The sequence below is a fragment of the Lygodium microphyllum genome, chromosome 1 (assembly GCF_053477565.2).
Source record: "Lygodium microphyllum isolate KBCC chromosome 1, Lygodium_microphyllum_v1.1.10, whole genome shotgun sequence".
Taxonomy (NCBI): Eukaryota; Viridiplantae; Streptophyta; class Polypodiopsida; order Schizaeales; family Lygodiaceae; genus Lygodium; species Lygodium microphyllum.
In genome coordinates, this window is record NC_141135.1 from 43,230,917 (window position 1) to 43,257,404 (window position 26,488).

The 26,488-nt window shown below is 41.0% G+C and overlaps 1 protein-coding gene across 8 annotated transcripts; it reads left to right on the top strand.

Moving 5' to 3' along the window:
• Positions 1–25,519, top strand: LOC148041045 (FtsJ-like methyltransferase family protein). Of its 8 annotated transcripts, XR_015690569.1 has the most exons (9): positions 1–130; positions 233–319; positions 18,943–19,005; positions 19,241–19,342; positions 21,084–21,333; positions 21,427–21,556; positions 22,296–22,344; positions 23,310–23,394; positions 23,627–25,513. XR_015690569.1 is itself a non-coding variant. In XM_087675965.1 (7 exons), the coding sequence occupies exons 1-6, from the start codon at positions 56–58 to the stop codon at positions 21,540–21,542; spliced, it is 693 nt and encodes a 230-aa protein (XP_087532091.1). In that variant the 5' UTR covers positions 1–55; the 3' UTR covers positions 21,543–21,556; positions 22,296–25,516. The 8 variants fall into 8 exon arrangements, 1 of the variants encoding a protein (XP_087532091.1); XR_015690571.1 differs by having other exon boundaries at positions 22,296–24,422; positions 24,514–25,519; XR_015690572.1 differs by having other exon boundaries at positions 22,296–24,422; positions 24,524–25,519.
• The last annotated feature ends 969 nt before the right edge of the window (positions 25,520–26,488 follow it).

A 26,488-nucleotide genomic window follows, 5' to 3' on the forward strand; every position in this document is an offset into this window, starting at 1 on the left:
CTCAAAAAGCTCAAACCTTGCCAAAAATGTGAAAAACAGTCATTCCTTACGCGCGATGAGTGCAGGCGCGCCTGACTTCTTCTGCCGAGAAGCCCAGCGCCTTCGTTACGTCGCTCGTTCTGCGTTCAAGGTTCACCATCCTCATGCTTTTTGTTTGCTTTCTGTCACCTTACAGAGAAGAAGTTGACTCTGTAACTCGTGTTTGACGTGGATAATTGCTTGTCCGGTCCAGCTGCTGCAGATTCAACAGCAACACAAGATCATCAAGCCAGGAGTCTCGGTTCTCGATCTTGGATGTGCTCCGGGGGCTTGGATGCAGGTAAACCAACCTTCATTAAAAAATCCGCACTAAAATGATCCATGCTGTCATTTTTGTGCATTGCAATGCCATATTGTCAGCAATGGTCTTGACATTTGATGCGGATCGATCGGTGTCACAAAAACAAGACTGAAGATGTTAAGTAATGTCAAATACGGAAGGGATGAGTTCATATCAGTTTCAACTTTCAAGTAGTCATTGATAAGAAAGCTCATGATCAGTATGAAAAGGGAATCTGTTCAGCATATATTATTGGTCCTACCATAAGGGTCCTTATTGATCCAAAGCTATTAAGTGTCAGAATGATTTTGAGTTTAAGTGACCGCGTGGCAGTTCCTGGTTGATTTTGAAATAAATAAATTGGCCTGCCCCTTCCTTGGGATCATTTTTGAGGGATTTTCTTGATTGTTTTGTCATTTTACTAACCATTCTAGAGGGTGGCCACAATTATTTTTCTTACATAGTCAAAAACTGCCAAAAAGAGCAAAAAAAACCTGTCAAAACAGTCGCCCAGCCACGGTTAGGGGCAGAAAATGCAAAACGCAGGCTCATTAAGCAGTGAATGCAGCAAACTGATGGTGACACGCTATAATACTGGAGCAGGCTGAAAATGCAGAGGGCTGGACTGAAAATGCAGGCAGTAGTTGACCACACACAGGCTGGAAACGACCAGCAACAGGTCACCTGATCAGCAAAGGGAGGAAAGACCTGTAATCTGCAGAAAAAACCAGCAGTAGGAACCTAAATCCTGCAATTTGATACCATGTCAGAAGTGGTGCAGCAATGGAAGCATAGACAAGTACTCAAATAAACAGTTGAACACAAGATAGAAGAGAAAGAAAATAGAACATTGCAAAGGAAGAGAACTTAGAGATGTGCTCGAGAAATGAAATCCAAATATTAAACATGAGAATGACATGTACCATAGTGAGTTGTTGGCTCCTAGGCTCCGGCTTTGACTTCAGCTCACTCTCTCCACAGAACTTGTAGATGGTGATAATTTGAACGAGGAGGGGACCAGATGTTTAAAGAATAAAACAATGCCAAAATAGGAACAATGTGAAGAAATGCTCTAAATGCAAAAAATACAAACCAATTGTACGACAAAGCATAAATTGATAAACATAGAACTTAGTTAGGTTTAGGGTGACTCAAAGATAGTGAACACAATGAATAATAAAGTGAATGACTATTGAATATAAAATGCTCATGCAGCAATCACACTATGCAATAAATATTGAATCTTGAATTGTTGTATCTTTGGGATCAAGGCAAAGGTTATGAGCTAGAGAGTGTGTTGTACTCAAAAACTGATCCCAAAATGCAGCAAGGCAGCCTCTGTGTGTCTAACAATAGCAAATGCAGCCAAAGAGGTTGGATTTGATAGAGAGGCAATGAGGAGAGATAAAAACAACAAACATAGGTACTTGAGGAGAGAGAAAAACTAGGTGATAGTTGAAAATAGTATGTGATTGTGTAGGAAGTATAGATGACAATTGGAGGAGAGAGAAACTTAGCAAACACAAATTTTGGATAATGGTGACAGTGTTTTACTGATAGTGACAGGTCTAGTTGATGACATCAGGATGCAGATAATAGGTGATAGCTTTAGGGTTTCGGGCGATTGCTCCTAGATGTAGGCAACAACTCCAGGTACCGGGCAATAGCTCCTAGATGTAGGTGAGAGCTCCAAGATGCAAGCCACAGCTCACAGATGGACATGAAGACTGGAATGAGGTGCCAGATGGTAGTAGATAGCGATGTCCTCTGTGAAGAGAGTGTGGGCAGTAGAGATATAGCTTCTAAAACTTGCAAAAAGGAGATCGGACGAGAGTGCTAGGTTACATGCCTATTTTTAAAAAGTTCGGGGTTCCCAAATTAGGGTTTGGCATGTGGGACACAGTAACTTTGTAGAATCTTGTTTCTTTTTAAAATAAAAAGGTTTCTTTATTAATCAAGCGTGTTTTGGGGCTATTTATGTCAAGCTAATGTAATTTTAGCTCAACATTCTCTCTTGGGCCAAAATTGAGCCATGATAAATTAGCCTTTTTGTTTATTTATTTTTATTCCAAGGTGTTCCATCCCAAAGCAGTCAAGGTATTGGGCAAAGGGTGTGCATCGGTTTACTAATGACCTATCAAGACTATGGAGGTGATTGTTATTTTACCAAGAGAGCCTAAGTGATTTTGCTAGAGAGGCTAGGACATCGGACCAAGGGTGCTCGTTGGTTACCTAGAGGCCTACCTAGTCCTGCAGAGGCGGATGGAATCAACAATTGACTTTTTATTTTTATTTTTATTTTTGAAGGTTGTGTTTTAGGTTGTTATAAGATTTAGCATTAAGTGAGGGTTTCAAATAAATGCTCGTTCCATTGAGTCATTATGTTTGGAAGTACAGGAAACAAGGATCGATAGCCCCACTATCTTCATAAAATAGGCAACCAACCCCTTCTCCCCTCCCTCCCCCTTCCTCTCCCCCTCCCCGCCCTTAAAAGAAAGAAAGAAAGAAAAAAAACACACACACATACATACTACTAGGATAAGTGTCTAGGGATTACCTAAGGAGGTGTGTGCGTGCCAATTATATGGAGAATATGTGGAGAGATGAGCAATACAGTGTGTGAGCAAGCAAGACAAGCGAAGTCAGCATGCAAATTTGGGGAAAAATTGCCTTTGGAGACTGCCATGTGAATGCTAGAAGTATGATGGATCCAGAGTCTACTACTCCAAGGGTGATTGAAAAGGGATAAATGTGCATAGATGCATGTTTACATGAACAGAATGTCAATGCATGGGGTAATGCAAAGGAAGATGTAAGTTTTTATGTTGATGTAGAATGCGATATAATAGTACCAGTTGGACAGTGCCCTTGCAGGAGAATTGTTTACTTGCCCAAGTGATCTTTTATAATCATGTCATCTTGACAGTGCAGATGAAGTTACAAATGTGTAATAATATACAATACAAAGTAAATAAATGTCCAAGAGTGAAAAACTATAAGCAGAATCATTGTCACTATTAAGAGAAGGAAACTGTCTCCTCTCAAACTTAAAAGGAGCAGCAAGAGGAAAGTATCCTCTCCCTGTCAATCGGAAGAAGTAGAGGAGTTTGTACCCAAGGTGATTCGTGGTAGATGGTATTGAGAACCGTCTTGTTGAAATATTTGCAAAATTATTATTGGAAGGCACAAGCTCTAGGTCAATAGTGCCTAGCTCAATCTGCTTTGTGATGAAGTAGAAGTGAATTGGCTTGTGCGGTGTCCGAGGGGTGATGATCAGATTTCTCGCAAGGGCAATGACACCATAGTAACATGGAATGGGGGACGAGAATGGGGATAGGGACAGTGTCAAGGATGGGGGATGGCTAAAAGCAAGAAACGGGGACGAAAGAGGGGACAACATACATAAATAGCATTTGAAAATGTATGCATGTGATGTGGTGGGTGGATGTGTGGGCAAAGTAATAGGGAATGGCCATTTTTTAGCTTCACGTCCTAGTCCCATCCCATCCCTATACTGTCCCAATCCCATCCTCATATCGTCTCAGTCCCGTCCCCATGTTAGAGCCCCCTCTCAAGGTAAAAGGGATTGCAATTCTTGCCCTCGTCCCCATTTCCATCCTGTCTCTAAACCGGTCCCATGTTACTATGTGTGTGGATAAATGCATACTATCAAAGAACATATGTGTGTGCATGCATGCATACATGTATTTTTCATTGTAGAAAAATGACGTGTGTAATGTGGATTGATTTGATTCGACTTCATACAAAATATGTTGATTTTATTATATGTATATGTTACAAAAAGGGAAGTCCTTTGAAAAAAGCCCCAAAAAAGAATCCACAAAAAAGCCATCTCCCAAAAGATGCCCACTAAAAAAAAAGGGTCTCCTAACAAGAGATGTGGCAAGGGAATAGGGTAGAGGATGGCCGGGATGGGGAGATGGCTGTTGGGGATGGGACATGGGATGTCCCGCGTCCCATTTCAGCACATTTGTTGGGAATGGTGATCCCACGTTCCATCCCGAGACGGCTATTCCCTATTACTATGAGTGATACTCTAATTATCGTAGTAGACAATTGTAGATACCTCAAAAGGAAATTTCAAGTACAATCGGTAAGTTTCTTAGATAGATGGCCTCAATGGTACCATCGAAGAGAGCCCAATATTCTGCCTTGGTCATGGAAGCTGCTATCGTCTTTTGCTTATGGCTAGTCCAAGAGATGGATGCCATGTCCAAGGTGGAGAGGTAGCCGGCTTGGGAATGCCATGTGTCAAGATCTCCCAATTAGAATTAGTGTATCCCTGTAAACATAATCCATGACCATAAGTTAGTCCATAATTATAGGTACATCTTAAATATCTTAACACACGGAGACAAGTAATTCAATGAGACATTCTAGGTGCATTAAAATATTGACTAAGGAAACTAACTGACCCAAGGTATCCTTATGCAAATGGACAGTGGGATCAAGAGGTGTGGTCACTAGCTGTGTCTGATTAGTGCAATATTGTCTGCTGTGACAAAAAGATATTTCCCTCAGATCGAACAATCTCCATCCCTAAGAAATAAGACAATAGACCTAACCAACGGCACCTAAGGACTAAAATAAGTGAAGGTATCGGACTTGTGCTTGAGGAAGTATACCCATATGTACCTTGAGAAATCATCTATCTAAAAAAGAAGTACATTCAAGATGATAGTGGATGTGGAGGTTACAGTAATAAACCGTAATTATGATGGATGGCCAAACGGAGATAATCAGGTTTAGTACATAAGAAAAGGATTATTTTTAAGCTATTAACTTTACAACTTCCTAATTTTTCTATTTTATGTTTTTTTTCATCTTACGATAAAATGAGAGATAAGTTAGTAATGTTAGAAAAGCCCATAGGATAAGTTTGTTACATAGATTACGATTAGTTAGAACGTACTTAAACTTACAAAAACATGTTAGTATTATCAATTGCTTTTTAGGAAAGAACATAGGAATTGATGAGGGGGATAGATTCTATGCATTGCATACATTGACAAGTGTGTTAAAAATGTTTAATGGTTATGTTTGCTTTTGGATTTGTGAATGACAGGTGCTTATGTGCTTGACTTTGATGAACGAGCCTCTGTAGTCACCTCGTTACGAGATAACTTGAATATGTGAATGAGACTTGTATTTGATGTCTCTAAGGAGATGATGTGGGGCCTGGGCCTTTGTAGACTAGTTAGATAAACCCTCTGGAGTTTAGTAGTTCGTTGACTATGATGACTAAGTGGTGGTAGTGTGGGTCTGGCCTCACCATTGCCCTTGCTGGGGGTTGCTACCACCTTGCTTCCCTGTTGGGGGTTACTCGATTTGGTTGCGGGGGTTGGGGTCTAATTCTTGGATTTTGGCTATGTGTCTCTTGTCTTAGATCGACACTCCTCATCATAATGCCCAACCTTTTAACAATGTTGACAAAGGCAATTCATTAAAGGTGCATTTTGCCATCGAGATTTAAGAGTAGATTATGTGGTTCCTTGGGATTCACTTGCCTTGTTTGGATTTTGATTTCGATTTGAGTTTTTTTTGCCCCTTACCTTGCTGCCCCTTATGAGAAGATGCAACGAGAGCCCTCTATATCGAGGACGTGTTATGATATTAATCGAACAACTGTGCATAAGGAAACAATTCATATTTAAAACTCATAAAATGTAGGCATTTGAGGCCATGAAATCACCTGTTGCACAAAATGAAAATATTTTCTTAGCGACTTGTTAAGGAATATGGTAAATTAATCATCAGTGGACTTGGGAGCCCAAGTGGTTGAAAACTTAGCAAGAAGAGGCCGATACTTAGCCAACTTGACTTTCAAGTCATCCTTATTCGTGATTTTAACGTTTTGGAGCTCATGATCCAAATTGATGTGACGGGTCGTATCTTGAGCCACATAGCGGTTAGTCAAGTGTGCCTAACACTTGGATGCTAAGTCGAAACATTGAAGTTGAGAGTGAAACTTAGGTAATAAGCCCTGCATAAGCTCGACAATAGCAGAGGTGTTACGAGCCTTTCATGAGTGGACGACCTCGTATGGAACAAGTGCAAGATTAGGTTGGGGTTCCAACCCTTGCACTAAATCCCATAGGTTCTGAGAGTCTAAGACATGCCTCCCCAAGTTTAACCAAGTGGTGTAAGTTGGACTAGTTGAAACGAGTCTTGTTATTAAAAGCATGCTTAGCGGTTGAGGAGCTAGAACCACGAGGTGTTTGTAAAGATGGATAGGTGGGGTAGGGTGGAGGATAAGATGGTGGTGGTGGTGGATAAGGAGGAGGGGGTAAGTGTGAATAGGTAGAAATAGGTTGTTGATGTCCAACGAGTATTGATTGATTTGGAGGTATCGAAACAAACATAGGTCCATATGATATTGAAGGTGGAGGTGGAGACATTGGGACACAATAGCCTTGTCCATATGTCAGTTGGGTCACAACATAATGATCGGATGGTCCACTAGGTAATGCTAGAGAGGCAAACTGTGGTACCAAATGATCCACACTCGAGTATGTCTAGAATGCACTCATAGAGGGATAACCCGAAAGTGTGTGGGAGGTCGAGCCTTGGTCACATGTACACCACTTGGAAATGGATATGTAGAGGTCCTACAGGTTGTGCCTAATTGTGCAGAAACCCTTGGTGTGGTGTGGTGGTGGTAAATGTGGTGCGTTTAATGGAAGCAAAAATAAAGGTGCAACGGAAGATGAGGGAGAGATGGGTGGGAGCCCAAATGGATTAGTGATAGATCTTGTTGTGGAAAACATGGTTGGTTCCTTTTGTCCATTAAATGCATTAGATGAAGATGCATCTACTCCAAATTGACTATGAGAAATAAAATCATTTGAAGGAAAAGGGAGGGGAGAAATACTTACAAGTTCTTCTTTCTGCTTCTTACCTACTTTTGAGTTCATAAAGAAATAATTGTCTTCCTTATTATTTAGAAACCAAAGGTTATTTTCAAAAGTCTCTTCTTGACTAGCATCCCTCGATCCAATAGAAAACACAGAACCCATTGGCTTAGAATTTGACATAATAGGGTTCGTACCTAGCATTGAAGAAAAGAAGTAATGTGGAACTGGAGTGTAAATTGAGCCAGGTTTCTCTTGTGGATAGCCAGTCCGTAGTGGAGATTCTGAAGGTCTTACAAGATCGTTAGTTTTGTGTACCTAATCTAAGGGAGATAACTTAAGTTTACCTTCAATCTCTTGTTGAGCCCTGTCGATAAGGACGAGATCATACTTGCAGTGAAAATTTGATATGGTCTGTGGACTCCATGGTAGTTCAATGGTTCTCTGTCCATGTTAGATTGGGTAATAGCAAGTGGGGAGGCCCACTCCTGATTGTTTCTATCTATGTTTGGCTGTGGAGACAGGAGCAGTGGTGTGAATGTGTTTGAAGTCATTCGACCCTTTTGTTGTTCTTGCTTTTGTGGATGAGCTTTCCGATCAAAGGCCAAGGTCTCTTAGAGAGTACCTAGCTTTGATACAATGTGAAGAAATGCTCTAAACACAAAAAACACAAACCAATTGTACGACAAAGCACAATCTGATAAATACAGAATATAGTTAGGGTTAGGGTAACTTAAAGATAGTGAACACAATGAATAATCAAGTGAATGACTACTGAATATATAATGCTCATGTAGCAATCATACTATGAATACCCATCCTTGAACTCTCGTATCTTTGGAAATTGGGATCAAGGTAGAGGTTATGAGTTGGAGAGTGTGTCATACTTAGAAATGGATCCCGAAATGCAGCAAGGTAGCCTCCATGTGTCGATCAATAGTAATCGCAGCCAGAGAGGCTGGATCTGATGCAGATAAGCAATGAGGAGAGAGAAAAACCAAAAACGAAGGTACGTGAGGAGAGAAAAACCGGGCAACATTTGGAAATAGTAGACGACTCTACTGAATGTGTAGGTGACAGCTAGAGGAGAGAGAGACTCAGCAAACACAGATTTTGGATGATGGCGACAAGTCTAGCTGGTGACGTTAGGAGAAAATGCAAGGTGCAGACATTAGGTGACAGCTCCACAGTACTAGATGACAACTCTCAAATGCAGGCGATAACTCTAGGATGCATGTGATAGCTCACAGATGGAGACAAAGGCTGGAATTAGGTGCCAGATGGTAGCAGACAACAATGGGAAGCTTTGACCGTGATGTCCTTCGTGACAGGGGTGTGGGCAGTAGAGATATGGCTCGTGAAACCTGCAAAAAGGAGATTGAGGGAGAGTGTTGAGTTGCATGCCTATTTATAGAAAATTTGAGGCACCCAATTTAGGGTTTGGCATGTGGGACACAATAAATCTCTAGGATTGCGTTTCTTTTTAAAATTAAAAAGGGTTTTTCATTAATTAAGCATGTTTTGGGATTGTTTAAGTCAAGCTAATGCAATTTTAGCTAAACAAGCAAGTTGGCCAGCATAAAATTCTCAAAATGAGTATAAAATGACCATAATAAAAGGCCTAAATAACCTAGCCATGCTTGCTGACTCACACATGACTTGTTTGGATTCTTAAGATAGAGCTTGTGGTTCTATAATTTGCTCCATTGAGAGACAATGGCTGTTGGGTATAGTCTCCTTGATAGTCTACTTCTTTGTGAGAAAATGGTTGTGCGACTCTTGCTCCTTCTGCTTTGTAGTTTGCTCCATCGAGAGAAGAGCTTGTTGCCTATCTATGGCTTCCTATGAGCTACCTATTTTCTCACGATCTATTTAGCATGATCAAGTGTTCATCATTGGTCACTCTTTTTTCCAAGTTTTCTTCTCTCAGCATTTGCCGTTCACTCTGTGTCTCTCTCCACAAACCCTTTTGTCTCTCTAATATGGTATGAGTGCATACCGTCCTATCACTTTTCTTGACAATATGAATGCAAGAAATGATGATGTGGTTACATGATCAAATCAGGGAAGTAAAATGGTTAATTGATTTAGTCGAGCAATGATTGTTGTGTATAGCTTTTGTGTTCTAAAAGCCATATTTGGCTGTTCTGGCAAGAAAGAGCCAAGAGTGTATTGAGGGAGGCAAATGTGACAAAAGAGTCACAACTATCTTTTAAGAAGAGATCATCTTTTCAATATTTAGAATCTCCATTTGTAGTTGCTAGAGTTAATTGATGTGATCTTGCATAGACGTGGACTTGTTTGTATCTAAGTTTTGCATCCACACTTCCAAGGAGACCCTCTTCATAGGCATCATTAGGTAGATAGCTTTAGATTTAGGAACTGTGGGTGTATCTGAATACAAAAAAAGAATAAAATATGTTGATGGCAATAGAGTTGTATTCTTTGCCATTTGTGAGAAAAGGTCCTCAATTGAGAGTCTATGAATGTTTTAACAATAATAATTGCATGCTCCAGAAACTTATAGTTGCTCAAATCTAGCGGAAAGGGATAGAAACTAGATTGTCCAAAGATGCCATCTACTAGGAAAAACAACCAAATAATGGTTGTATCGCATTTGATTATGTGGTCAAGTGGTTTATTAACTCTGTACCATTGACACTTTTTGGGCTCTATGTAGGAACTGATCAATTCATCATTGTATTCAGCATTCATTTCAGATTTAGTGTAGATTTTTTTTCTCTTCGTGCTGCCTTTTTATTCTCTTTACTCTCCCTATTGGTATTCCTCTTGCATTGCACTTACTCACATGTAGCTCTTAGCTTTCTTTTATATTTCATTTACATTTATTATTTTTTGAAGATTGTTGTATCATCACATAGATAGTTGTAACTCATAGGCCACTTTGGCCTTTTGCAGATGTTGATAAATCATTTCATTTCATATCTCTCTCTTCTAGAAATATCAATCATCCATTCTAGCCCGTAGCAACGATTGGAATGTGTTTTTGGACCCCTTGATCCTTGAAATGGCCGTTATCATTGCTAGGCCCGTTTTATATCGTTCCTTGCTGTTGCTTGCCTTTCCTTGATCACAAGTGTGCTAGATCAAGATTTTTAGTATTTCCCTCTAAGAAAATAAATAGTGAATGATCTTATTGTTTTCACTTTTATATCTCCACTTCCTTTTTCCTTCCATATCTTCTCATTTTCTTATAATTTGCTAACATAGGTCTCCCTTTAACATACAATACAAGTTTTTTGTGGAACGTTGTTTCATTTACATCATCAACGAAAAATCTCTCTTACATGCACATGTACACATAGTGTGTTCCCTCGTGCATACTCCATATGTTATGCAAGTGCATCTCTCTGTTATGAGGACATGTATTTTTGAGACCTCACTTAACATGTGGATTAATTTTTAATCACATGGTTAAGTAAATGTTGCACATGTGAGCTGTAATTGGGGTTAGAGTAAATTTTACGAGCTTGGGACCCGAGGAAATCACGGGATGTCAAATGCAAAAGTTGCTATAAGTTATGCCGGATAGGTACTTGGTGGTATCCGGTGTCACTTGTTGGCCTAGGTCATTCATTTGGCCATAAGTGTTAGTTGGTGACACTAGAGAAGTGGCATCTAATGATATCTAATGCCAATCTAATGGTCAAAGATGGCGTAGAGACACTCGGGAATGGAAGTTGCCTAGCCAATTTAATTATTGGCCAGTTAGATTATTTTTCAAGGCACGGAAGTAATTATTAGATTAATTTTTAGTATTTAAAGATAAAAAATTAATACTTAATTATGGATAATGCTGAAAAAACCATTTGAGAAGGCTGCCACTGGTCAAAAATGCCCATACAAGACTGAAAAACGTCTTTAGAGGTTGGAGAGGGGCATTTTTAGTGTATTTAGCTTGCAAGAGAGAGGGAGATGTTGCTGGTTTGATTTGCAGCCATTGGAGGACCTTCTGAGGCAACCAAGGATAATAGAAGACCAATCAACAATAGGTGACAGCATCTACAGGTTGGTTTGATTTGCAGCCATTGGAGGACCTTCTGAGGCAACCAAGGATAGTAGAAGACCAATCAACAGCAGGTGATTTGCAGCCATTAGAGGACCTTCTGAGGCAACCAAGGACAGTAGAAGACCAATCAACAGCAGGTGACAGCATCTACAGGCTGTTGAGACAAGGCAATAGCAGCAAATGACTGATTTTCTTAAGTTCTTTGTATCTACAAGCTATTGTGGTAGGGCAGCAGCTGCATTTGACTGATTTTCAGTCATTCTTCGCGATAAAACTCTGAATTTTCTCTCTCTACAGCTTTCTCTCTCATCTCCCAGCCATTTCATAACCTTGCTCTAAAGATCTCAGCATTTGGGTCCTTGGAGGTTGAGAAATTGCAAATTTCTCTGTTGTAAACCCTAATTTCTGCTGTAAATTAGGGTTTAGCAGCAGCCTCAGGAAGCGTGCCAAAAATTGGAAGCTCCAAGACTTGGATTCAAGAGGGTTGAAGGTGAATTTCAGCTAAATTTAGGTGAAGGACTAGCCAGCCATTGAATTTGGGGCATTTCCATCGTTTATGAAGTGGGTGAAGGCCAATCAAGTTCCCAAATCAAGGGGCAAAATAGATTGAAGACTTTCTCGTCACTTTGGACAGCAAGGGGAGTTTGGATATTGAAGGGGATCGGGAGAATCCCATTGTAAATCAACTTCTTCTTCGATAAAGCTAAAGAAATACCGAAAGGGGCGCCAATTTTGGGGCCAATCGGATGTGCATTGTTCAAGATCAGTAGGTAAATTTGTATTTTCAGATTTGCATTAATTGTTTGTTGCTGTAATTAAGTTGTAATAAGGGATTTACCACCCATCCACAGAAGGAAGGCTGGTTACACACACACACACACACACACACACACTCTCTCTCTCTCTCTCTCTCTATATATATGTGTGTGTGTGTGTGTGGGGGGGGGGGGTGTTGGTCTTCCCATTTCCATTCTCTAGAAACACCTCCTCCCCTCCCCTCCCCCCCTTCTTTCCCCATTTTGGGTAACTATCTCCTTTCTCTTTCTCTGTCTCGGATCAAAAGTGGGTGCAATGATGTAAGTGTAGCAGGTTGTAATAGATTTGCACAACACGAGAAGAGAAAATAAAATAACAAAGGAACATTGCAAAGAGAGAACTTAGAGGTATGCGCAAGAAATGGAATCCATATACCAAATAGGAGACAATCACATACAACTGTGAGTCATTGAGTGTGTGGGCAATGGCACCAGCTCCCTCTCTCCAATAGGACCTACGTTGGGAATCTACGCGATGAATGACTTGAGAAGAAGGAAGCCCCAAATGAAGAGGCATAAAATAATGCCATAAAAAGATTAGGTCGGCCGGCATATTGAACCATTTGGTTAACAACAAGTGGCCAAAACCATTAGAAAAATGACAATAAAGAAATACCTAAAATATCTACAGTGCCCAACACACAATTGCACACGTCTAGACTCACTCATAAAGACTATCATTAGAAATTAGAAAGACCAATAACCTTATGAATTCAAGTCAAAAATAGCCAAAAAATTGTGTTTCCTTGTACTACTTGAGGTAATCCCAAATTATAATGATTCATCATAGTCCATACCACAAAGACCATCAGAATAGGATCATTGGATACCCAAGCAGTGGTGGGTGATGAAGCCACCTTTGGATACTTGAGCAGTGGGTGATGAAGCCACCACCAAGGTGCCTTGGAGAGAACATGATGTTGATGTTGACCATACCAGAATCTAATAATAGAGAAGAATCATAACAGCTCTTCGTGCGTCAAACAATGTCTCGTAGTAGCATACATGACCATCTTGTCAAAAATGCATTGGAGCATATGCGAACATGAATTCCCTGCCTTTGGCTAGATTGCTAAAAGTGAAAGAATTCATAGTATCCTTTGGCTTGAACTTTATCTGCTAGAGATGTCCATAGAGAGTCATTGCGTGCATAGTCAAGGGAATCTTGTACAACATTTGAAGTTTCTTCCATATTGTTGGAGCTGTCTCGCAGGAGGTGACTCTTGGTAGAGCCTCCTTAGAGATGCATTGGAGAAGAGAATATGCATGAGCATCATCTGAATCCCATGTAAGCACTTCCTCATGATTGTCCTACTCCTAAGCATCTGGCAGAGGAGTCAGAGGCTTAGGATGCTCAATAGCTCTAGAAACCACGTACCACAACAATTGCTTCTGCACAAACCATGTTTTCATGACAATAGTCCAACTGAGATAGTTAGGGCCCTGAAGTTTATCGTTAGTAGAGTAGTAGGGAGGTCCCATTTGGAGAGGGTAGGATGAGATGATAAAACAAAGGAGAGAAGTAGAGAGAGAGTACAGCCATGACATAGCACAGATTGCACTAATAGGAGTTCACATGCAGTATAAAGAAGAGCTGATCAATAAATGACCACAAAGTTTGAGAAAAATCAGGGTGAACACAATCCAAAGACACTCTCAAAAGGCTGAAAAACATTGTCACCCAGCCTGCACAAGCATTAAATACTGAAAATGCAGCAGCTGCAGGTCAAAACGCAGACTGACAAAGCATTAAATGCAGTCGCCAGCATTAAAATAATGCAGAAAATAAAAGACGCAGGGAGTTGAGAGGAGACATGGGCTTCAGGGGCAGAAAATGAGGCTGATTTGCAGTAGGGACAGATCACTTGGCTGTAGCAGACAGGAGGAGGTTGATCAGCAGCAAAACAATGTGAGGGCAGACTGTCCAGAGCAGAAAACAGCACCCACAGCTTGAACACACATGTTAGATACCATGTCAGAAGTGTGTGCATTGATAGAAGCATAAAAGACTGTTGTAATAGGACTGCACAACACAAGAGAAAAGAGAAAACAAAAGAATGAAGGACGAGTGTGAAGAGAGAACTCAAATATATGCTCGGGAAATGGAATCCATATATCAAACACGAGCCAATCACGTACAATAGTGAGTCACATTGGCTGCATGGGTATTGGCTGTGTGGGCACTGTCTGTGTGGGCATTGGCATTGCCTCCCTCTCTCTATCAGGAGTTGCACTGGGAATTTGCAAGTGATGAATGACTTGAGGAGGACGAAGCTCCAAATAAATTGTCATAAAATAATGCCATAAAAAGATCAGGTCAGCTGGCATTATGCACCAATCGACCAGCAATAAATGGCCAAAACCATTAAAAAAATGACAATAGTAAATACCTAAATACCTACAATGCCCAACCCACAATTGCGCATGCGTAGACTACTCATGAGTTGACTAAAGTGCTAAAACCCCCCCGCGCCCTCCTTGTCAAAAGATGACGTACCAACAAGACAGTAGGATTTGCGGGGAGGAACTCAGAGTGAACTCGGCAAACATGGAAAAGAGAAGAGAGAAGAAACTTTGATGAATGGAATGATGAAGTTTCGAATCATGGAGTGAATGTGATACAAGGGACCAAGGGTGCCGTAGCACAAGGAAGATGATGAAGACAACCACGAACCACAATGTCCTCCTGAAGGGGTGTGAGGGCAGTGGAGAGGCTGGAGAGAAGAGGTGATGGACTGAATGAATTAGCCGTAAGGAATGAATGAGAGAGTGGTCTATAAATAGGCACAGTCAGTCTAGGATGGCGCCCCTTTTTGGGGCTACAAACCCTAAACGCAAAACGCAAAAACGCAAACTGCAGGTGAAGGGTTTCTCAACACACCACCCAAACCCCCCTTTCTCCCTCTTGGATTTCACTCTATATCTCAGCTCGTGTTTGCTTCCGCAACCTTACACTTTGACATGGTATTTGAGTAGTGAAGGGGTTTAGCAAAGTGGACAGCTCTTAAGAGGAGGTTTCAGCATGTCAAAGGAGCGACATCTTTAGTGCATGAGTGCGATTAGAGGGCTGCACATCAGGCTACCATTGGAGTAGGATGAGGAGAGCATCATTGGAGGGAGTAGTGCTGCATTTGCTGATCGGGGGGTTGCTTGGACATGCATGGCAAAATAGGAGGGGGCGTGCAGACCTGATTTTGCAAATGAATTAGCAGGGAAAGTGTTGAGAAGGCTTTGTTTTAGCTTCTGGAGCAATTTTTGTGTTTTCATTGCCGCATTGAAGAAGCCTCAATGATTGAGCTAAGGAAGTCCTAGGTGGTTGTGTTTTCGGAGTCGAGGGGGGCTACCTAGGAAGTCTGACAAATTAAGGTAGGGGAAGGATGTCTAGTGACTCGGACATGGATTTCTAGGTTCTCATGGATCGCAAGAATGCGTATGCCACATTTTGAAGAAGTGAGGGAAGGTGGATCCAAAAACCTCATGGCACTTTTTTGTTGTCTATGACACCGATCAATGGGTTGTTGCTCGTATGATTCAAAAGCTCAAGATGTCTACACCAGCCAAGATGTGCATTTTGTGGAGCTTTTGACTTTAGATGGGGGTGAGAAGCACCTTATTCTCAGAGATCCAGGCAATAGGTGGTTGTCTCCACCTATTTAGGCAAAGTTGTTAGAGATTGAGGTTCCAAGGTGGATGATTCACTGCTATTGACTTCGCAAGTGGTGGCTAATCCAAATTCAGTTTTTGAGATAGTGAAACCGGTCTATGACTCACATAAAGTAGTAGTTCCTTCAATTAATACTTGGTCTTTTCACACACACACACACACACACACACACACACACACACACACACACACACACACAAACAAAGACCTCACTCCCTCGCTCAACACTAGATTGGCCCCGAAGACCGATGCCCCTCTCGGTATTTCCTTATCAATTAAAAGATGGAAAGTTACAAAAAGATGAAATGTTCCAAAATTCATAACCTATGAACAGTTGGTTTTCATCTTATCTGAGTAAATCCGAGTTGCATAAGGACAGTACAACATGACCAGAACAACATCCCTTTCAGGAAAGCATTTTCTGTGACCATAACTCAATGATTCATGTGCAGAATTGCAGTCTGCAGAACTCTGTATTTACTGTTTTTACTGTCCAACACATCCAGAACAACATCCCTTTTAGGAAAGCATTTTATGTGACCATAACTCAATGATTCATGTGCAGAATTGCAGTTTGTTGAACTTTGTATTTACTGTTCTTACTGTCCAACATATCCAAAACAACATTCTTTTTAGAAAAGCATTTTCTGTGACCATAACTGAATGATTCATGTGCAGAATTGTAGTCTGCAGAACTTTGTATTTACTGTTCTTACTGTCTAGCATATCTAGAACAACATCCCTTTTATCTTGGCATCATTCCAGTCGTAAAACAGTCCCACAAACAACACTAAATCAGAGCTGAAAAACCTTGTTCTTATGTGGCATGGTCATCACTTTCTTCAGTTCTTGCATTGGAGAAGCCAACAGCTGCTCTTGAACTTGGATAGTGAGACTCTTGCCTCAGCAAAAGTGCAAAGAAAACAGAGAACTGTACCTTCGATGGAATCAGCCCATCATGCAAAGCATTTCCTCCGAGAATAGAGAGAGAGTTGACTAGAGGGAGCAAGCTCTACCTCCGTACATGAGTCAGAGACGAAGAAGTACTCTCCATAGCTGATGTTCTTGCAACAATCTGCCCTTAGCTCCTCAAAACTTCACTCTCAAATTTGCCCCTTATGCCTATTACGTTTTTTTAAAATGCTCTCTCTCTCTCTCTCTCTCTTTTGGGAATTTGTGCCACATGGCATACATGTAACAACTTTCCCGTTTAAACCTTCCAGTCCAAAATTCTCCATGATCAATGCTAAATTTGACCTTGGCACAGACTGGAGAATTAATCCTTGTGCAAAAATGAAGATAATGACGCGAACAGATTCTGGGGTTCAAAAATAGTAACTCCCTAAATTTTAGGGATGGTGACCCTTGCATTCCTCAAGTTGTTTTGAGCAACTTTTATCATTGCAACTGCATCAAAAAGTGTAATGTGGCTTAGTTACGGTGACTTTTATTCCGTGAGCATTCTTACATGTGCATCTTTTGTCTTGGCCAGGCTCATTGTCCTGCACCATCTCCAGTGGCTAAGCACACAGTCCCAAACCAGTGGCATTCTATTCTTCAGTGCCCATTCAATATGGAACTGGTCCTAAGGCTCAGAAAAACCATTAGTCCAATTTGTCCCAACGGCTGCCTCTTTTGGCCATGCAAAGATCCCGTCTTATTCCAAGAGAACTATGGGGGTAAAAAGCAACAACAACTAAAGAAAATAAAAATAAATTATTTATATAAGTAAATAAGGAAAGCAACTGCAAAAAGTATCACCACCTGGTGATAGATAGTGTGGCGTGGGAGGAGTATTGGTCTCCTTCATGATTTGTTAGATCCTTAGAGACATGTGTATTGAGGTTGTCCTAGGGTAGTGGGAGTGGTAGGATGGGCCACAACAATCTGGTCTATTCAAAAGAGGCTCTTCACACCAACTATAGGTGGATGACTTGTGTTATGGCAAACAGGGACCACACAGCAGTTGGAGAAGCCTTACAACATGGCCTTTGGCAAAGAGCCATGGAGCAAGAACTAGAAGCCATTGAGTGGAATGACACGTGGGAGCTAGTGCCTTGACCAATTAAATGGAAAGTTATTGAACTGGGTATCTAAAACCAAATATCACAATTATTACCCTTTTGACAAACACAACATTGGATTGGTGGCTAAGAGGTTTGCTGAGAAACTGGATGTAGACTTTGATGATACCTTTGCCCCTACTACACGGATGGTGACCATTCAGACTGTTCTTGCCCTTGCTAACCTTAGAAGATGGCTGGTTTATCAGCTGGATGTGAAGTTTGCGATTTTGAACGGAGACTTGGAGGAAGAGATCTATGTTGAGCAGCCTCTAGGTTCACACGGTTAGATGCCAAAGGAAAGGTGTATAAGCCAGCTGCTAAAGAAGGCTCTCTATGGCCTCAAGCCGGCTCCATGTGCTTGGAACAAGAAGATTGATACCTTTCTTCATTATTGGTTGGTATTGGCTGAACAGCTGTATCCATGCTTTATGTGGATGACCTTATATTGACATGTGACCACATGTAGATGGTGTAGAAGACCAAGGATGCCCTCAACCAAGGGCTCAAGATGACTGACACGGGGTTGATTCACTGCTTTCATGGCACCCAATGCATGTTGTTCTCATCCCTTCAAAATCAACTTTGAAAATGGAATCCCTATCCTTGTCATTGCCACTGCTGTACACAACATATGCAAGCCCATCTCAATAACTTTTACCTACAGAAGTTCATTAAATTTTATTTGATGTAATCACCACAAGATATTAACACATGAGGTAGTAGCACATCAGACTTTATTGCATGTGGTCATCCCATTTTTATTTCAAAAAGAGTACGGTCTAGTGTGAAAACTTTATAAACTGTCTATCTGCAAATGACTTAGAAGTGGTTCAATGGGAGCAAGTGTTTTAGTGAAGGCATCTTGCAGGTTTTTAAAAAAATGTCAATTTAAATCAACTGAATTTTAAGATCACCATCTGTGATATGGAGTTTTGAAATGACAAATATCAGGTCTATGCTTCATATCGTAGTTGCAGGATCACCATTTGTAGTGAACTCATGATTTTCATGTTTTATGTGGACTTTCGAAATGACAAATACTAACGGTCTATGCTTCATCTGGTAACCTATGCATCCATCCTCAATTTTGTGTTGTGCAAAGAGTCCATCTGTTCCTCCGCACTCTTTGTGATACCATTGGATTCTTTGAGTGACATGATTCCTTTCACTTTGCAGGTGGCGTGCCAAAACCTAGGTCCATTAGAAAAAGGAGGAGTTGTGGTTGGTGTTGATGTAAAGGTGCTTAAAAGCTGCCTTCTAACAGTATTTATTTATTCTCCGAGGTTCATGAAATTCCAGTCTCAAGGACAAAACATTGCATGCTTCTAACTTTGTCAAGTTGCATTCATATAAAGTTTACCTTTGGTATGAATCAAAAGTTCCTATGTCCAAGTCATGTAAAGTAGGTTTTGAAGCCAGTTTGAACAGAAATCCTAATGGGAGACAATCCCTTGCATGCATTTTTATGGAGCAGAAAGTGAAGGTGCCATCAGATCATTGTGATAAACGTGTCCAGACAATCGGTGCAAATGTTTTGAAGATCAATCCAGAATTTCTGTTAAGCCTCTCAGAATTGGTAAGAGGCTAGAAATTTCTTTGCATGTATCTCATAAGTAACTGTGATTGCCAAGTGCAATGCTATTGTCTAATTTATCGTGCAAGTGGCTAAATACCCAAAATTGCAGATACGGTTACTAACTAATCTCAGAATTCATCCACAAGATACTCACAAACATGGAGCTAGAGTGCTTCCACACAGTCATGATGACACTTGTTGGTCCCAAGCTTGGTGCCCCTTGTGGTATTTCCTTAGGTTATATAAGGAGATGTCTATTCAAGGTATAAACTGTTGTTTAATAGCTGCCTTTTGTTGCAAACTGGTATCTATTGGAGACTACTAGCAAAATACTGTCTTTGGCACTTACAGATAGCTCCATTAATAGTTCAGCCTGCAAACACTGAAAGTATAACAATTAATCACTAAGTAATTTGGTGCCAAATCCGTAGAGTGCTGCCCTGCTGATACAGTCATCCTGCTGTAGATCATGCTATTCTTATAGAACCCTGGATGCTTGTCCTTGCATTCTCCAGTGCTACTTCTAAGTTCTTTTTGCCCCAGTCCAGCAATACCTGTGATTTTTTTGCAGAAAAACAGCCATGAGGTCCACCAAGAGAGATGGGGAGAGATGAGAATGGCAATATAAGATTTCCAAATGCATACCAGCCACTCTAAATCTCAACTAGCTACAACACAGTTTTGAATGGCCTTGCCCAGACATAAAATTTAAGTGGTTGCCTAGTTATCAATCCAAACGTTTTATCATACTGTCCAAACTTTGTGGCCAAACTTTCAAGTTAATGAAAGTTTCACGTTAATCTTAGGAGATCGAACAGTCCAAGGTCAGCCCTTGTCTTGTACTACTAATGCAATGTCCATCATGCCCATCACATCCAAAGTTACTTGGGAGCACCAGAAGTAAGTTTAGCTTGAAACTTTTTAAGTGAATTCACATGCATGATGCTGGTGACACACCCCTCTCTTAAACAATGACAAGCAACCGTATTGCACTCAGATAGGATCCAAAAGGCATATGTAGAACCAAATACATGCAAGCTAAATGACCTTCACAACTTTTGCTATTATCACTGCCATAACTTAGTGGCTATGTTATCTCTTGGTTGTGAGCTCCACATTAAGGCAATGAGGACATTAGGAGGTGTTGGAGTCCAATCATTTTGGTCATTTTGTACTATATCCCTATTTTTGGGTCCTGTCCAAATTTTTTTCTTATGAACTGTCCTAGATGACTTCACATCAGTCTTGCCTATTTATAGGCCTCACCTGTCAGCTGGTCAACACTCACTCTCTCATTGACTTCTTCTGTGAGCACCCTCACTGCAGCTACATCTGTAGCATGTGGGGGCTGAGCATTGTATTGGCTTCTTCACATCACCCAATTGAGTTTTTCTGTTTTCACTCTTGCCTTCAGTGTTTCTCTTTCAGCTCATGCTGCACCTCTCACAGGGTATCACTGCTGTACTTCATTGTGAGACCGCTGCACACCGCCTTCTCCAGCCCTTTCCCCTTCTTGCCGGTGTTAAAGGCTTTTACTTATGTATGGATGAATGCTTGAAGATTCTTCATTTGCATGCCCAGGATAAATCAGTGTGGTGACAGTGGACACATTTGTGCTCGTATTGAGCTTTGATTTGTTAATGGTTTATGCCAATGCTAGTCAAAGAATTCATCAAGCTGTATGGTTTGATGTCACATTGCATAGATATTTATGCTTGTGATGTTCTAACTTATTTGACAGGGAAAGGGCTTCTCTGTTATTCTGTCTGACATGTGTCCACCAGTCTCTGGAATTGGATCTAAAGATGCAGCTCTATCAAGTGAGCTTGGATTGAGAGCCTTAGAATTAGCGACAGGAGAAAGTTTTGGGCTTGACGGTCATAATTTGGAGGGAGAAAGAGAGGAAAAGACACACTCCCAGCAAATTCAGAGACTTCTGTTGCCTGGTGGTAACCTCATAATAAAACTGTTGGAGGGTGAGGAAAGCCAAGGTAGAAACAATGAAAGTGCTCGTTTGAATTTTTCAACTTTTATTTTTTATCTATTTTTTTTGTATTGGAGCTATCTCATTGTGCGATTTGCAGGTTTTCCCAAGCTCTGCAAAGGAAAGTTCAAGTCCATGTCATGGCTCAGACCAAAAGCAACCAGACCTTCTTCTAGAGAGATCTACTTTATAGCTAAAGGTTTCAGAAGATTTTGAAAAGGGTGTGGCAGGTTATTTCACTCACTTTCACCTGATACGACATATCATTAAACTATTTTTCATGTTACAGCCTATATGTGCACGTGTTTAGAGATTCTGGGTCATCTGTCATGTCGTTATAGACTCAGTAAGTGTCCTCAATCATTATGCATTCACTCTGTTTTGATTAGCTCTAGCATACCCAATGAAGAGCACGGGCATTTGCATGGCCATACTACAATTTCTCTCCTCACAATGAACATGGACTAATGGGTTTAGTTGGATGTGGCTTTCTATCCAAGTCTTCAATGCTTCCCTGAATATATTACAGTGACATGTGTCCAATATAGACTTGTGATCAAGTTGTAGAGCTTGTCAGTAGCAGACATGAGATAAGCAAAGTTGGTGAAAGGTTGGTGTCTAGGATGTGGCTTACGTCTTCCCAGGTTAAAGGCATGGTCAGTATAGGGAGTACTTGCTTATTCCAGAAGTTTGCCATGCCTGCTTGCAAAAGCTATTCAGTTTGGAGTAATACATGTGCTTCTATGTGTTGTTCAATATGACTAAGGCTGGAGCTTTTGCTGAGATTGCTTTCAAAGTTTTCAGTTGCTGCTAGGTTTAAAAAAAGAGGGTTGGGGCGGGGGGATTGATTGGTAATAAACATGTAAATTGCCTAACAAATGGGAGGTATTGAAGTAGCAAAGAGCAAGGTAGGACATAAACTCCAGTAAAGCTATGCTCAAGCTTTTTGTTGTGTTTCTGCATGCCCAGGCTTTGATGGGGTTGAAACTGCAGCTCTCATCAAGGCGACAAATGGCAGGTATTTACACTGTGAAGAGCAAGATAGAAAACAAATTCAATGTTTACTCAGTGAAGCTACTTTCCTGTTGTTTGTTAGCATTGCCCCCAGGAAATGGTTACTAGTTGGTGTCAAGTTGGAGGGTCATGTCAATTTGGGATTACATTAAGTTATCTTAAGTGGGTAGGAGTGCACGTGCCAAAGGGGCTAGTGGACTTTTTTTTGTTTCTGCTTCTTTTAGCAATACTATTTTATTTTATGTTGTTGATTTTGTTGATAGTAAGCTGGAGCCCTTAGCTCTTTGTAAGGCTCCACATAGCAATTCGTAGCTAGCTCCTTTTCGAGTCTTGTGAGCAGAAAGCATGTATGCAAAGAGCAAGATAAGCATTTGGTCTGAGCAGAGCTTGAATATGGATGTGAGGAGAACGCTGTTACAGTGGTGAGGAGGTTCATGGTGGAGAGGGCAAGCATATGTGGGTGTGCAGTAGGATCTCTTGGGCAATTGCAGAGATTTTCTGCATGGTTTCTGCTGCCAAGAGAGCCAGTGTGATGCCATCTCTAGTGATGATCATCATAGCCTCTGCACCATCCCAACCCTGTGTTGTAAGGGAAAGCTCAACCAGGTGCTTGATGCCTCCTGCTCAAGTGACCTGGTCCTGGCCATCCTGTGGCCCTGCCAGGCTTGTAGCATTCTTGAGGTATGTGCCCAGCCCAAAGCCCTCCCTCCAGATCAAGTGGGCTTGTCACCCCACACCACCTTGTAGACTCTTTGGTAGTGGCCTTCCTCCACAACACCTACTCCATCCTGTTTCACTGCCTGTTTTGATCTGTCTATGCTTGGGACAGCCTTGATCTCTCGCTATACAGCTCAGGGCCATGGCTTTGAGCTTTATGCACTGAGTTATATCAGCGTCTGCATGAGGATTGTGTGGTGCCAAATTATTATATTTTAGCGACTTTTCTAAAAGCCTTTGCCCTTGTTCCAGACCTCTTGGAAGCTGAGAAGCTACACATTGATGCACAGAAGGGCCTGAGATCTGATAATGTTGTCAGAAACACCCTCGTAAGCAGGTAACTTGGAAGTGGAAATGATATTTTGAAGTTTGTCTTGGAGCAATGTGGTGTCATGGAATGCAATGCTTTCAGCATACACATAGGGGGTTCAAGGAGAAACATGCTACCACTTTATAGACAACTGAAACACGAAAGTATCAGTCTGAATCCACAGACCTTTTCAGTAAATTTCCAAGTTTGAGGCATTCTTGTAGATGTGTTTGTGAGCAATACACTTGTGATTGTGTAGGCAAAGTGTGGGAGTATTGTGGATGCAACAAATGTATTTGTAAAGTTCTTGAGCATGCTGTTGTGTCATGCACTACAATGCTCTCAGCCTAATGGAGCAAGGCAAATGCAGGAGGAAGGTGTTTGTCCTCAGATCTTGCTTATTGCCCTTCCTGCATGTGGCACCTTCACTCGGAGAGAAGTGGCTGTGCTCAGAGAGAGAGATTTGATCTGAGCCACATATTTACAAATTTGTCAAACATTACATGCTGATGTAAGAAGGGCGGGCCTCACACTGGATGTATCCTCAATACACTCATCAGTGCATATGGCAAGTTCGGTAGTGTTGCAGAAGCATAGAGTGTATTCATTGGGTTATCTAAATGTAATGTTGTGTCTTGGAATGGTCTCTTATCAGCATACATCAGACAGGGCCAAAAGAGACAGGGTTCTACTACTTTTCAGGCAAATGCAACATGAAGAATGAAGGGATCAGTTCAAACCAACAGAGTTTTCTATAATCCTTGAAGCATGATGCAACCTTGTAGGAAAGGAAGCAGCCAAAGACAAAGATATACTTGGAAATTGGGCAAGCACTACACGTTGACAGTCAAAGGAGTGGGAATACTGAAGATGCAAAATGTGTTTTTGGTGGTTAATGTGAATGAGCTACACGCTAATGGAATGCAATGCTATTTGTGTATGTGGAACAAAATGGACAAGGAAAGGCATTAAAGCTCCCAAGGTGGATGCAAGGTGAAGGTATGGTCCTGGCTGACTTTTTGATCACATGTGCTTTGGGGGCTTGAAGGACAATCGTAAGTGTAGAGATTTGTAAGCAGCTTCATTTCAATGTAGTTGATGCTGCGCAAGAGCACTTTCTGATGCTGGGAACTGCTCTTATTCGAGCTTATGGCAGGTGTGCTTTTATGGTAGATGGCCAGGCAGTTTTTCATGGATTATCCCAGTGGAATACCGGATCGTGGGCTGCCATCTTAGCTGGTTATGTGCAAGGAGGAACTGCTGTGGCATGTCTGCATATATTCAAGGAATTGCTATTGGCAGGCTGTACTCCATATGGACTACACATTCTTTTCACTCTTTTCAGCTTGTGGGCTGGCTTAGTTGAGAAAGCCATGGTTTAATTCCAAACTGGAGGCATTGTGTTGCTATCATAGGCCTTCTTGGGCGTGCAGGGAGTTCAAGAGGGGTGGAGTACACTGATTAAGAATGTTTTTCTGGGCAGCAATTTGCGAGTTGTGCATGCCTCTACTAGGTGCAGCCGATGAATATTGCAATGTGGAGTTGGGGAAGCAAGCATTTTATCATGCTGTGGGTTTAAAGCCCAATGATGCTGCAGCATGTACTTTGATGTCCAACGTCTATGCTGTTTAAGGGATGCATGAATGCACAGACCAGACCGAAAGAAGTTACAAATTGAGCAGCATGCAGTTACATGATAGCTCACTAGAAGGAAAAAGCAAGAAATTATGGCCACAAGGTTGACAGGGTGCCAGCATTTAGGATGTCTGTAAGAGTGAGGAATTTAATTTTAAAGGAAGCAATTATCACCAAGTAATCTCTTTTAACATATAAAGTGAAGAGAAGCACATAAGAGTGGGCAAGTCAGCCCAATTACGCTTCTATCAAACACCTCATATGTTGAAATCTAATAAATCAACACCACGTATATTCGTATTTGTGGTGTCAGGGCATATTCTGCACACGTTAAGTTGGATGCTATCAACCATCTTAATTTTGTGATCTTGTAGACCTTTCATTGTTCTTGTGAAGGTAAATCATGATGGACATGTCACAATAAGATGAGTCAAAGGAGCACCAAATTTGTCATGAGCTTTATTCACGAATATAGTCTTTTGATTTGTGTGTTCATTTTATAACACGAGTAGTAATGCTCAATAGTTGTCGCAAAGTTTGGGGACTGCCAATTCTTTCAATCATTAGATTAACTCTGCCACATGGCAATTACTTTTGGAGTCTGTGCAAGTGTATGTAGACATCCAAAGTAACTTTTTTGGTCTATGCAAGTGTAGATAGACATTCTAAATAAAGAGAGCCACATGCAGTGCTATATAAAGAGGGGAGGCTATGTTGTTTTTCATGCTTTTCGACAGATTTTCTCCTCTATTGTGTACAATTGGCTTTTACTTCAAATGTTAACAGGCTGATTGATTGGACCCCAACTTGTGTTTTAGCCTCAATTATAGATGACAGCACCTTTGGAATTGACTTTTGTAACATCTAAAAGATGGGCATAATCCCAATTGCCCAGACTTCTTGATACATACTGGTCAAGGTGTTGCTAGTGATTTGCATATTGTGTTAAAAGACTCATTAGTAAGGCCATCCCAATTAGGGCTTTTACTGTTGGATAGGTGCTACAAACCTTCCATTACCTCATCCTTAGATATGTTTGCATCTAAGGTGTCCGTTATATTAGGCCAAACTTGTTCTTAACCAAATCATAATTATTTGGTTTGAAATGTGTACATGTGAAGTAAATCCATAAAATGTACTCGACATGTTTGCACGATAGCTTGGGGATCCATAACCATTTGATGAATAGAATTTGTAATCTTACTATAATTTTCATTGTAAAAAAGGCATGCAAGCCACCATAACATTTCAGTTTGATAATTATCATCTTGTAAGCCTTTGATAAGGCAATAATCTTCACATGTGGATAAGATTGTGGCTGAAAATCTGTATCGAGCCCTGACAATTGCATGGAAAGAGAAAACTAGCAATGATCATTTGGCGAGTCTCACTAAAAGAAAACACATTTATGCTAAAAGCTTTGCAACGGTATTCAATCTTTGTCTATGGAGTATAACAAGATGGATCCTATATTGCGTGGCAACTC